Below are 12167 nucleotides of genomic sequence, written 5' to 3' on the forward strand. Positions count from 1 at the left end.
ATTATGGATGCACTGATGACCCTTGAGAGCTCCTTTTGAAACACAACTCCTCCCACATTGTTCACAACAGAAGGGCTTCTCTCCAGAGTGACTGTACTTATGTGCCTTTAAATCATTAAGAAATGTATAGCTTTTCTCACACTGATTACATTTATAGGGTTTCTCTCCGGTGTGAACTCTCTGGTGTTGATTTAAGTGAGCTTTTCTCTTTAATGTTGTTCCCACACTGGTCACAGTGGTATGATCTTATTCAGGTATGATTTAGCTGGTGTCTGTTAAGGCTGGACATCTGCGTGAAGTGTTTCTCTCCAGTGTGAACTCTCTGGTGGGTTTTGAGTCTGCACATTTTAGTGAAGTGTCTTCCACACTGGTGAGTGGTGTTTTGGTTTAGCCAAGCTTCTTTGTTCATTGGCTGCTGGTAGGACAAGAAGGCCAGACTGATGATGCAACACTTGATTGAAAACAAAGAAAAAGGAAGAGTTGAGAGACAGTACTTTACACATTTTAGTTATATTAAAACATGACCATCACTGATGGTCATTTCATTATTTACAAAATTATACTTAAGATACATCTGCCCTATATTTCATCCCTCTCTTAATACAAAACATAATGACTTGCAAAATAGGATATGCTCCATGTTCCACTTGTTAGAACTGAAATTGTGAATAAGTGCCTTCGGTTTATGTGCCGTGAAGGGTTTGTTACTCACTGCTACAGCAATTTGAAAGCCTAATCTCTGAGCTTGTAAAATTTGATAGCCGTTTATAACTTGACAATAGTGATTAAGAAATGTTTTAACTTTTATTAAAGTGTTCATACTGTTTAATCAAATTGTATCGCTGTGCCACGTCGCAAATGTAAACACAAGCTAACAAGACTACAACTCAAAATCATTATGGAGATATCAGATTTCTGTCCCACTGCTTCCGGTTCATCGTTTCGGCTTGAGAGAGCCCAGATGCAGGCAGGAGGAGGGAACTGGTGAACTCAATACTGCTGCAATCTGGCAGAGGTCAGGTTAGCAGGATTGTGCTTTGTTGTCAATGTCAGCGTTGGAGAGTATGCTACGATGAATTATGCCGTTATGATTCACTTTGATATTCATTCAATGCCAGTCAGCTGTGATATGAGCCAATATGTATCTAGTGTTGTGCCACACGTTCCTCACGTTCCTAGTCCCTCCCCTGCACGACATCATAGGGCAAGGACCGGGCGTCTCCCTCAGCCAGCAGCCAGCTCAGGTGTGGCTGGTCTCAATCAGCCCAGCTGCTCCACAATCACCATCAACAGAGGCTGCCAATATAAACTGCTGAGAGCCACGCCCGACGCTTGGACGTTGGCTGCTGTGGTTAGTGTAACCGGCAGTTTTAGAAAGAGTCTCTAGCGTGCTTTAGAGTTGTTCATATTGTAGAGAGAGAGTTTTTCTTATGGTAGATCTGCTGTTTCCCTGGCACATTTGGCTACTTAACACATTGAGCGTAACATCTAGTTGGGATCAATCAATGGCTTTGAACGTAACATTGAATAGTACAGTAGAGTGTATGTGTGTCCCCTTAATAACATATTTCTAATTGCCAGACACAGCACAATAGTAGTCAGGCTTGTTAAAATCTCTCTCCATCTTGGCCTGGGCCATGGCTCAATGGTCCAGGCACCTTGGTAATCCAGTCTGGCAGTGTGCCCCAGGCCTTTACTGCATGTCTTCCCCCATCTCTCTCCCCAATTTCCTGTCAGCCTACTGTCTGTCAGCCTACTGTCTGTCCCTCCATAAAAATAAAAAAAAATAATAATAATATATATATATATATATAAAATAAAGGCGAAAGCCACAAAAACATTAATAAAAAAAAATCTCTCTCCATCTTATGCTCTCAGCCTCCATCCTCTTTTATTATTGCTAGTTCTGTCCATTCATGCCGTTTCTGCTCTGAAGTCAACAACTTAGAACATACTTAACAGTCTGTCAGTCTTGACTTTGATAAAGACATTTTCTTCTTGGAAAATAACTTGCAGCAGAAGAGACTGCTGTTTCTTTCAGAATACAAGTTCAAGTGATTCAAGTGATTTTTCATGGTAATTGTTTTCCATCACTCTCATTCCTCAGGAAAACAAAAGATGTTATCTCAATTGGTCCAGTGAGCAGGCTCTGTAGACGAGTGGCCCTCAAACATTTTACTCCAAAACATGGACCCCCAAATTGATACGTAATAGGCCACGACGGGTGCATGGTTTCTGCCGCCATCGGTGTATGAATGTGTGTGTGAATGGGTGAATGTAATGCACAATCTATGTATTAAATGTGCTTTGGATAAAAGCTATATAAATTTACCATTTACAACCCACATTTGAAAACATTTCGTGTTGGATTAGATTTAATATATCTCTGCTGTCGGGAAGAAACCACCAACATTTTTCAGGAAAGGGATTTATTTTTAAATAAATCAAGAAATTAAGAAAACTTCATTCAACTTCACTTCATTGCATTATTATCTGGCCTGATGTGTGGTTAGAATGAAAGACAGATTATGCACCGTGAACAACAACTAAGTAAAACATATTGGTTTCCAGATACATCGACCAGATACAATATTTGATTTGTGGCTTTCCTTGTTGACACTGTTGCTCCACACTACAGCCTTTGATTATATACTTTATTTGTTTGGTTGAAGTAATTTCCTTTCAGGCTAACATGGGCTACTGTTTCGCGGAATGACAGTTTGCAATTGTCAATATTCTTTTATTCTGAGACATATATTTGAGCTCGGCAAGCATGAGCCCTTGAATTGTGTTTTAAGAATAAGACCAAATCACAGCATGTGAAGCTGACTTCACTCAGGTACAGTATGAGGTTTTCATCCAACAAGACTTGTTTGTATAAAAAACAACATTGAGCAAGTAACCTTGAATTTGTCATTGTTTGTTTGTTTGTAACCAATGCTACTACCTACTGGGTTTCTGTGGGGAACCGGACCAAACCAGCCAATGCATGCGGCTCAACGCTATCCTATCAAGCCAAGCAGGCTGCCTCAGTAGTGGGGATGAATTAGAAACCAGTCAAGAATAAAAATGAACTTCCATTATCAGAAAGCCCTATCCTAATTCAGAGGAACATGATGGAAGTTAGATAAACTACTTAAATGCACTCGTGTGGCGACTTTTGCACCAGTATATGGCAGACTCCTAGTATGCACTTTTCATGCGGTTAATTTTTTACCCCTCAAAAGTTAAATATTGATACTTTTTTGCGCAAAAAAACATTCCTGGTTCATAGAGAAGCCCCACCAAAGTCCTCTGCAAGGAAACTGTGATTGAATGCTGATGCGGTGGCAGTTTTCACATTGAGACATTTCTATTCCCTGCAGAAGTAGAAAAGATCAAATACTGTCCATTGACATAATAGGTTGCGTAGTGTACTTAAGGGAGATGGGCAATTATCACTATGCATCATGCATTCCAGGTAGAAATGCATGAGGAATTTGACATAATCCATAAGAAGCTCTTATAGAAAAGAAGCTCATATATCTTTCAAAGCAGCCAACGCTCTTGTTATCTCCAACTATGTGACGATTGGTTCGAGGGGGAAAGTGAGAAAAAAACAACAGGCCTTGCAAGTTGCAACCATGGTGTCATATTGTATCTGTGTACCGTGTGTCCTTGAGCAAGATGCTAGAGTCAAACAACGTATATCTATCTCATCCTTTCATTTGCTTAGTGTATAATTGTCCATGTGGGGCAGAAACCTTGTATCTCCATATTAAAAAAATATACACACAATACTCACAATAGTGTCATGCTGCGCAAAAGTAGCAAAAATAGCCCATCTGCAAGCTCACATTTAGTCAAGTTGCATTGAGCTTGTGGATATTTGGTTATAGGATTTTAACCAGTGAGCTAGCGAGACACCATGCCGAGCGTTGCGAAGTGACCTTCAGTCGACTCAAAACAAGCACAAGATTTTCAATCGGACTGGATTTTCAATCACAATGTATGCATCTCTATTCAAATAGGCTACATCAACCTCAACACAAACAACCCGGACCAATGTAAAATAGCCTGTTGACCACACAGCTCAGCCATTGGCATTGCTGTGTAAGCAGCACTTTCGGCAGCATGGATTCCATTTTTGTCTTGCCAAACACTTCATTATCTCATTATCAAGTCACTGTTTCTGTGGGTGGTCGGTATGCCTCTCTGCTAACCTCTACACATCACGTGTGTTTCAGTGGGCGAAACCATTCGGCAGTTCAGAGGGCAACACACGCCTCTACTGACTGACAGGCGGCAAGATCGCGTATAGAGAAACATTATTATGTATAGTTTTTTTAAAGATTAACTAAATGTATTGCATTGAAGAATGACATTTCTATTTGTCATTCTATATGGGGGCTGAACAGGATGTTTGACCTGACATTTATTGGGATTTATTCTCTTGTCGTGCCCTAATGAGTAGACGTTAAGAGAATAAATATACTGTATATCCTCATTTTAATGTTAGACAAAATGTAGACCACACGGTAAAATCATTAGTGTCAATGCAACATATAACTGTCAGTTCTTTACCAGACTCGCTACTGCTTCTATACTCATAATAAATAACATCACACTAACAAAAACGAAATAAAATATATAATATAATATTTATTTTAAAAAATAAAGAAAAAATAAATAAAGCTGCTCAGATGCAAATAACAGAACGAGTGAAACTTCTGTTTACCTCTGAAGATGTAAAGAACCTGGGGGTTATTTTGACTCTGAACTGAACTTCAATACACACATTAATCATGCTACGAAGATTGCATTCTTTCATCTGTCACTAGGCGATGCAAAAAACGGTGATCCGCGCTTTCGTTTTCTCTCCACTTGATTACGGAAATGCACTTTTTGTCGGGCCTGCTAAAGAAAATAACCGACAACAACTTGTTAAAAATGTGGCAGCCGGAGTTTGAACTGAAACTAAGATGAGAGAACATACTACTCTACTGGATCTCTTCGCCACTAGACATATTAGTCTAGTTTTTATTTGTTGACGATATTGTCAATATATTTATATTTATAATATATTTAGTCATCAGTTTTTAATTAGTGAGTAATGAATGAGTAATGTTTATTGGTACTTGCTAACAGTTCAACTATGTAGTCAAAGTAGTATGTCCAATAATGTTCATGCATACTGCATAGCTATTTTAAGGCTGTGTTTAACATTACAAATCCAGTGTGGAGTTTGCATGTTCTCCCCGTGTCCCCTAGGGTAGGTACCCTCACAAAAACATGCAGTAATCCTGGTCTCTAAACTACCTCCCCCTGGTCAGCCGTGGCGCCTGATGGAGGGGAAAGGAACTGGTCGGAAAAACGTGTTCCTTCCACACGCTATGTCCGGCCGGGGAAACTCCCCCCTGTCAGGTGAAAAGAAGCAGCTTGAAAAAATGTGGAACTCCATGAATATTGCCTCCTCCTGCACCCAATTATCAGTGTTGTGGAACATACAGTAGGTGGCGTCAAGCAAGGGACTGGAAATGTTCGATGAGGCTACTGTACACAAGGAAACTTTTCAACATTTAAAAATAAGAAAATAAATCTAATTCCTCAGAAAGGCTATGTGCTTTTTGACAATGTGAGCAAGCATAATTCTGAGCAGAAGAGTTTAAGTGTGTGTGTGTGTGTGTGTGTGTGTGTGTGTGTGTGTGTGTGTGCGTGCGTGCGTGCGTGCAAACTATATCTGCTGAACACGATATCATTTGAATTATGGGATTGACCTTTGATGTGCATCAGCTCCAAGAAAGGAAGAACCATTTTTCATCCTAGTGTATCAATATGAATAAAGTTAGATAGATGGTGGTGGAAAAAGTACTCAAATGTTTTACTTGAATAAAAGTATAAATACTGCAATGTAGATGTACTCCGTTACAAGTAGATGTCCCGTATTGAAAATGTACTCACGTAAAAGTACAAAAGTATCGGCATCAAAATGTACTTAAAGCACTAAAAGTACTCATATTGCGTTCAAAGTTCAAAATTGAGTACACAATCTTTTGAAAATAGCCGATCTACAAGCTCAACATGCGTCGCATCGCGACACATCGTGAGCTTGTAGATCTGCTATTTTGAAATGCCCAAAATGTATGGGTTGTATGGGTTAATGTAGGCTATGTTTTCTAAATGTATAAAAATCTTTCGAAAATAGCTCGTAGATCTTGTAAATCGGTTATTTTCAAATCGTAATAATAACAATTAAAATCTCCAAAGTAACTAAAGTTTTCAAATACAGGTAATTGTAGTGGAGTAAGTACAAATGTTGGCTCTGAGATGTAGCGGAGTAGTAGTAAAAGTATTGGAAATACTCATGTAAAGTATAAATACCTCAAAATTGTACTAAAGTACAGTACTTAGTAAATGTACTTAGTTAATTTGCACCGTACTGGACCATTGTCCTATAGTGTATGATTCAATATGAATAAAGTTAGATAGATAGACCTGTAGTGATCCAGAGGGGAATTCAGTGGTACAGTAATATCAGCTCACTGCAGTAAGGGTGAAACATACAGATAGGAGTAGAGAAAAACAGAATAAGATTATAATACATATATAGTCTATATCTATGAATAAGCTGCGAGATAGAAGTCATGAGGGGGTTGGTAGGTAGATGAACACAGACAGAGTGAGAGCAGGTGTTCCTGTAGATTTCAACTAGTCTGGTTGTTTTCAGTGTTGGTCCAAGAGGGTTCCAACTAGTCTTGTTGTTTTCAGTGTTGGTCCAAGAGGGTTCCAACTAGGGATGTCCTCATCACGTTTTTTCTCCTGATCAGATTCCGATATTTCGATTTTGAGTATCTGCCGATACAGATTTTTCCCGATCCAATGTTTATATTTTTATCACGTGATCGGATCGGGACAACCATAGTTCCAACGCATTGTTCCAGCGCATTGATTTGTCGCAAGTCACGCGTGCACACGCACTCACTAACTCGCTCACTCACTCTACCTGAATCAAACGTCAGAAACATTGCCTGTGTGGTTACCATGGAAACAAATTGAAAGCCACACTTACACAAATACACAGAGGGGATGAAATTAAGGCACACCCACATATTTGCCCACACCTGTGGTGGAAGAAGTACTCGCATGTCTTACTTGAGTAAAAGTATCAATACTGCAATATATTGGAAATACTAAGTAAAAGTCCAGTATTAAAAATGTACTTGAGTAAATGTACAAAGGTATTGTTGGCATCAAAATGTACTTAAAGTACCAAAAGTAGAATGTTCCATTTGATATGCTTTCAAATGTATAGCTCACAATGCGTCGCGATGCAACGCATTGTGAGCTTGTGGATCGGTTAGTTTCAAATGGCCGAAATGTATTATATAGTGGTTAATGTATGTTTTGTAATATTATAATAATCAAAATCTACAAAGTAACTAGTAACTAAATTATTTAAATAAATGTACTGAAGTAAAAGTACAATATTTGTATTTTAGCAGCCTAAACTAGTTTAAACTAGCTCTAGGGAGCTGTGTGTGTCTGTGACTGTGCCCAGGTGATGATGGTCGTTGATGCTCATCAAGGAAGGCAATTATGTTTCTGCACTGTCAAAAGTAATGCTACTTCTTTTGCAATGTAGTTAAATAAAAAATCTCAGGGGGGAAGATAAATTATATAAAAATTTAAAAAACGGTAATTTTTCTTTAAAATATATATACTGTATTTTTTTATATTGTGAAAAATCGGATCGTGATACGAATCGTATAGTGAGTTGAGTGAATCGTTACATGCCTATAATGACATGACAATAAGATATGAGACAAAGTATCGTAACTAATGCAGCAAGGCTGACCTTGCTGGTGCTGGCGCTGAGATGTCTCTCGTAGCCTATCTATAAAGTATGTATACATATCAAGTAGGCTACACTGTATCTCAAGTTCAAGTACACAGAATAAGATGTACATGGGAAACTCATGATATAACAACATCCAAGGTTCGCATCGGGCTGAAACTTTACAGAGTGGTGTGTTATGATCCGGGGAAGGTCATGGGCAATGAAATGTATTAAACTTTTATATTTTACTTTCTAAAACTTTAATTTGACACTAGTGAGCATACAGTACACACACACACACACACACACACACACACACACACACACACACACACACACACACACACACACACACACACACACACACACACACAAACAATTACTTGTTTTAATGATTTATCCATATTTAATGTACCTGAAGCCACCTGGTGTTATGCAGGCATGATGTTATACTGCATCAATAAAGCCAGTGTCTACAGCAGCTATTACTCTTCACAGACATGTAGCTGAGGCTCTCATTTGGACCGGCATAGGGTCTTCCAATATGACAAGAAAGCAATATGCTATAGGTTGACAAAGGTTAAAAGCAACAACACTCTACTGAACCCATCATGACTTGATTATTGTTCTTCTAAATCGTAGTTCTCACACTTTCAAGATTTTTCCTTATGATGTCTCTTACAATGAGACCACGAGCTATACATTCAGAACAATGTGATGCGAATATATCTTCTAAATACCCCGCAAATGCACCTTAAGTGGAATGTAGACAAGTGTCAATTTAACCACAAAATAGCTTACAAATGCACTAAAGACTATTCACTGTTTACGGTCTTCGCTTCCTAACCTTATTTAATTAATTAACCTTGCACTACCAGCAACACTGGGGCTTTATGCATAATAAGACACCTATGGCATGCTAGCATGCAGCTAATTTTCTGCAACACTGAGTTTATAAATCAGCAGGGGTTGAACTTGAAAGTCAATCTACCGTCAGTAAGGCTAGACGGTTAGAAGGTTAGACACTTTACTGTGTATCTTCACAAAGGGCTGGAATCTGTAAAGTTGTATTGTGTTTTTACTTTTACACAACTGGCTTCAATGATTTTCTCAAACTGTTCACTGTATTTTCCTGTCAACTCCAATGTCTCTCTCTCTCTCTCTCTCTCTCTCTCTCTCTCTCTCTCTCTCTCACACTTAGGTGCACACTGCCACAGCTAGGACCCCAGGGTGTGTTACCTCTCAAGACAGTTAGTTGTCTCCACCAGGCCGAAGGCATGTGGGGAGAGTATGTTTTGCACTCCGTCCGTCCGCGTGTCCGTCCGTGTGTCCGTGTGTCCGTGAACAGCTAATCTCGGCCACCGTTAACCCGGTCGATGCCATATTTTGCACACACACTCCCTGGATGCCAACGATGAACCTCTGCCCCAAACTTTCCAGAACGGCCTGTTATAGCGCCACCAGGAGGCCGCTTTGTGCAAAACACGTTTTTGCACAGTACACCTACAGATTTTGTCCAAACATCACGCAAATTGGTACACAGTCTCTCTAGAGCCATTCAACGAAACGGGTCTTTCAGATTTATCAGACTCCATCCTGATTGGTTAAGATTGGCTTCCAAAGTTCACAGGAGTGCTCAGTTTCAAACAAAATGCTGCAAATCATGAACACATCGCGTGATTTCCGTGAAATTGTGCACCCACATTCCCACTAGGCCGAGGACGAAATGCCACATGAACAATTTCAACTCAGCCTCAAGGTGGCGCTATAACTGGCCGAAAAGTGTTTTTACCTCTAACTGCACGGATCTGTGGATAACCTGGTGGAGACCTGTGCCCGGAAGGGCACTTTTTCTAGTTGTCTTTCATTTGATTAATAGATTTCTTCAAGCTGACATGTTTGAATAATTCAATGAGGAGACACTTGAGGAGTTTTCACTGTTCTGTCTCTATTGAAGCAGGCCTGAAGCAGGCCTGTGCCTGGCTAGGTTACATAGCATAGCCTACGGTATGCCTATTTGGAAGGAAAGGCCAGCAAATAATCAGCAGAGTTTTACAGGATTGACACTGTTATAAAAATGGAACCAGTCACAGAGCGGCTCGGTGTGAAGTTCATGCAGCCTTGGGAAGGGGTTGAGGAGAAATAGAAAAGTGGATTCCCAAACTGTCAGTCTCTTTGTATTTAAGAGTGAATATTAAGGTGAAGTTGACTTCAGAATGTTGAAGGCGAGACAGACGAAAAAAGAAAATAGTATGAACCTTGCCAGAAAACTCCGGAAAAAAGCGAAGCGTCAGTGTGACAATAAGGCACGATCTGAAAGCCAATCTGACGTTGGCCTTATCCAACTACACACCCCAGCCAGGGAGCCGGATGCGAGAAATGATGTGGAACATTAGTCACTGCGGGGCTGTGGGGAGAGAATAGGGTTGACAGTTGGGACTCGCAAAGTGAGGACAGGAGGATATAGGAGAGCAGAGAGGGCTTGGGGATGGGGACCAGCGTGATGCCAGAGGTGGCGGGTACTCTCCACCGGAAGGGAAAGTGGCAGCCATGTGGGCCAGGAGAGCAGGCGGCCTGAAGGGATGATAGATGATAGTGGGCATGATGATATAACAGATAGGAATATGGTTATGGTGAAGACCAGCTGAAATGAAATAATTCACACCCGTGTGAACTGAGCGGCGCAGCAGGCTGCTCAACAACACCGCTGGCTGGTTGGCTGCAGTTATAGTTATAGTAGCCTTGGTACCAGTGTTGTTTTTGTCGACTAAAACTAAGACGAAAAATGTAAACTAAGCTATTGTGACTAAAACTAAGCTAAATGTATTGACAGTTTCGTCAACAGATAGAAACTAGACTAAAATGTTAGGAAGCGACTAGTGGACAAGAGATCCAGTATAAGTCATTTTACACTTGGTTTGCATGCTGAGAATAGCCGATCTACAAGCTCACAACGCCTCGCGCTGCGACACGTTGTGAGCTTGTAGATCAGCTATTTTCAGCAAGTGTAAAAACAGTCATTAAGAGTCACGCGCCAAAATACATTTCAGTCAACTAAATCACCTGTAGATTTAGTCGACTAAAACTAGACAAACACTAAAACATTCCAGGTGACTAAAATGTGACTAAAACAAACTGAAAACTATTCAAGAGAATATGACTAAAACTAAAACCAAAATATGCTGCCAAAAACAACACTGCTCGGTACCCAGGCCTTTATTTTCGTTCGCATTCTTATTTTATACTCAATCGTACGTTGTAGTACAGCCGGCTATTTTTGGAGAGTGACATAGTATGAATCAGATCCTCCCAATGTCACCAACAGGGCAGCTCAGTGAATTCAGCTCCGTCCTCTATATTCACTACCTTAATCCTGATTTCCCTCATTGTATTTTGACTATTTTCAGTGAAGGGGTATACTTGGGTTTTGTTTTGTAGTGATCATTATAGGTATTAATCAGTGTTTTATTGCATATTTCTATTGATTCTGGGTGATTAGACTAGCCATGCTTTATTTTCACTGCATAATGCTGATCGTCATCTTTTAGTGAGTGATCAATTGTGGCAGTAGAATTGTGTAATTAAAGTGAGGTCATTTGTATTCCCATGAATGAAACAGAACACAGCACTGTCTCATAAACTATTATAATGCTTTGCAGTTTGGTGGGTTTGATTATTAATAACTAACTGTGAAAAGTTTTTAATAACAGACAACTGCAGTTGGTTCAGAATGCTGCTGATCCTTGAGTCCATATTAATACCAAGAAAGTATTGGCTATCACTCCATTTCTTATAGGACCCCCAAGAACTGATTTAAAATATAATGGCCTACTGTTGGTTTACAGTATAAAGCGTTGAATGGTTAGGGACAAAATGCATGATCTCATGTGCGATATCATGAAGCAGAATGGAGAAATCACCCATCAAGGACTTCTGGTGGGGTTTCTTTCATTTTACATGAGTTGACCGAATGGCCATCTCAGGAGTAGGACCGGTCTCAGTGACTTGCCTCGCTAAACATTAGACTCCCAAACCACACTTCCTGGTATCGAATCCCACTTGCAGTACTTTTGTGCCAATAAAGTCCGGATATAGACCGCGACGGAGTCCGACAAACGTGGCTCACTCGTGGCTTCCCTGTGAGGTTAGGGTTAGTAATGTCAGACATACATACGTGGCCGGCATGAGGTGACCACCGAAAAGGTGATCACCTCATCATCTAAGTATGAGTATGAAATGAATAGGCCTTAAAGATGGAATTAGAGCTGGGACTCGATTAAAAAAAAATATCTAATTAATCAGAGGCTTAAGTTAATTAATCTCGATTAATCGCATTTTAATCGCATATCAA

The 12167-nt window shown here is 40.0% G+C and overlaps 1 protein-coding gene across 1 annotated transcript in view; it reads left to right on the forward strand.

Annotated features, from left to right (window-relative positions):
- Positions 1 to 1139: 1139 nt before the first annotated feature.
- Positions 1140 to 12167, forward strand: part of LOC310878863 (interferon-induced very large GTPase 1-like) — a gene marked incomplete at both ends in the record, with an annotated part of 30487 nt that continues 19459 nt past the window's right edge. The window contains one exon of the mRNA XM_083793280.1: positions 1140 to 1244. Coding sequence (XP_083649406.1) covers positions 1140 to 1244 — 105 coding nt within the window. The remainder of the gene's footprint in view (positions 1245 to 12167) is intronic.

This window comes from Protomyctophum parallelum (genome assembly GCF_964188405.1).
Source record: "Protomyctophum parallelum genome assembly, chromosome: 21".
NCBI classification, from domain to species: domain Eukaryota; kingdom Metazoa; phylum Chordata; class Actinopteri; order Myctophiformes; family Myctophidae; genus Protomyctophum; species Protomyctophum parallelum.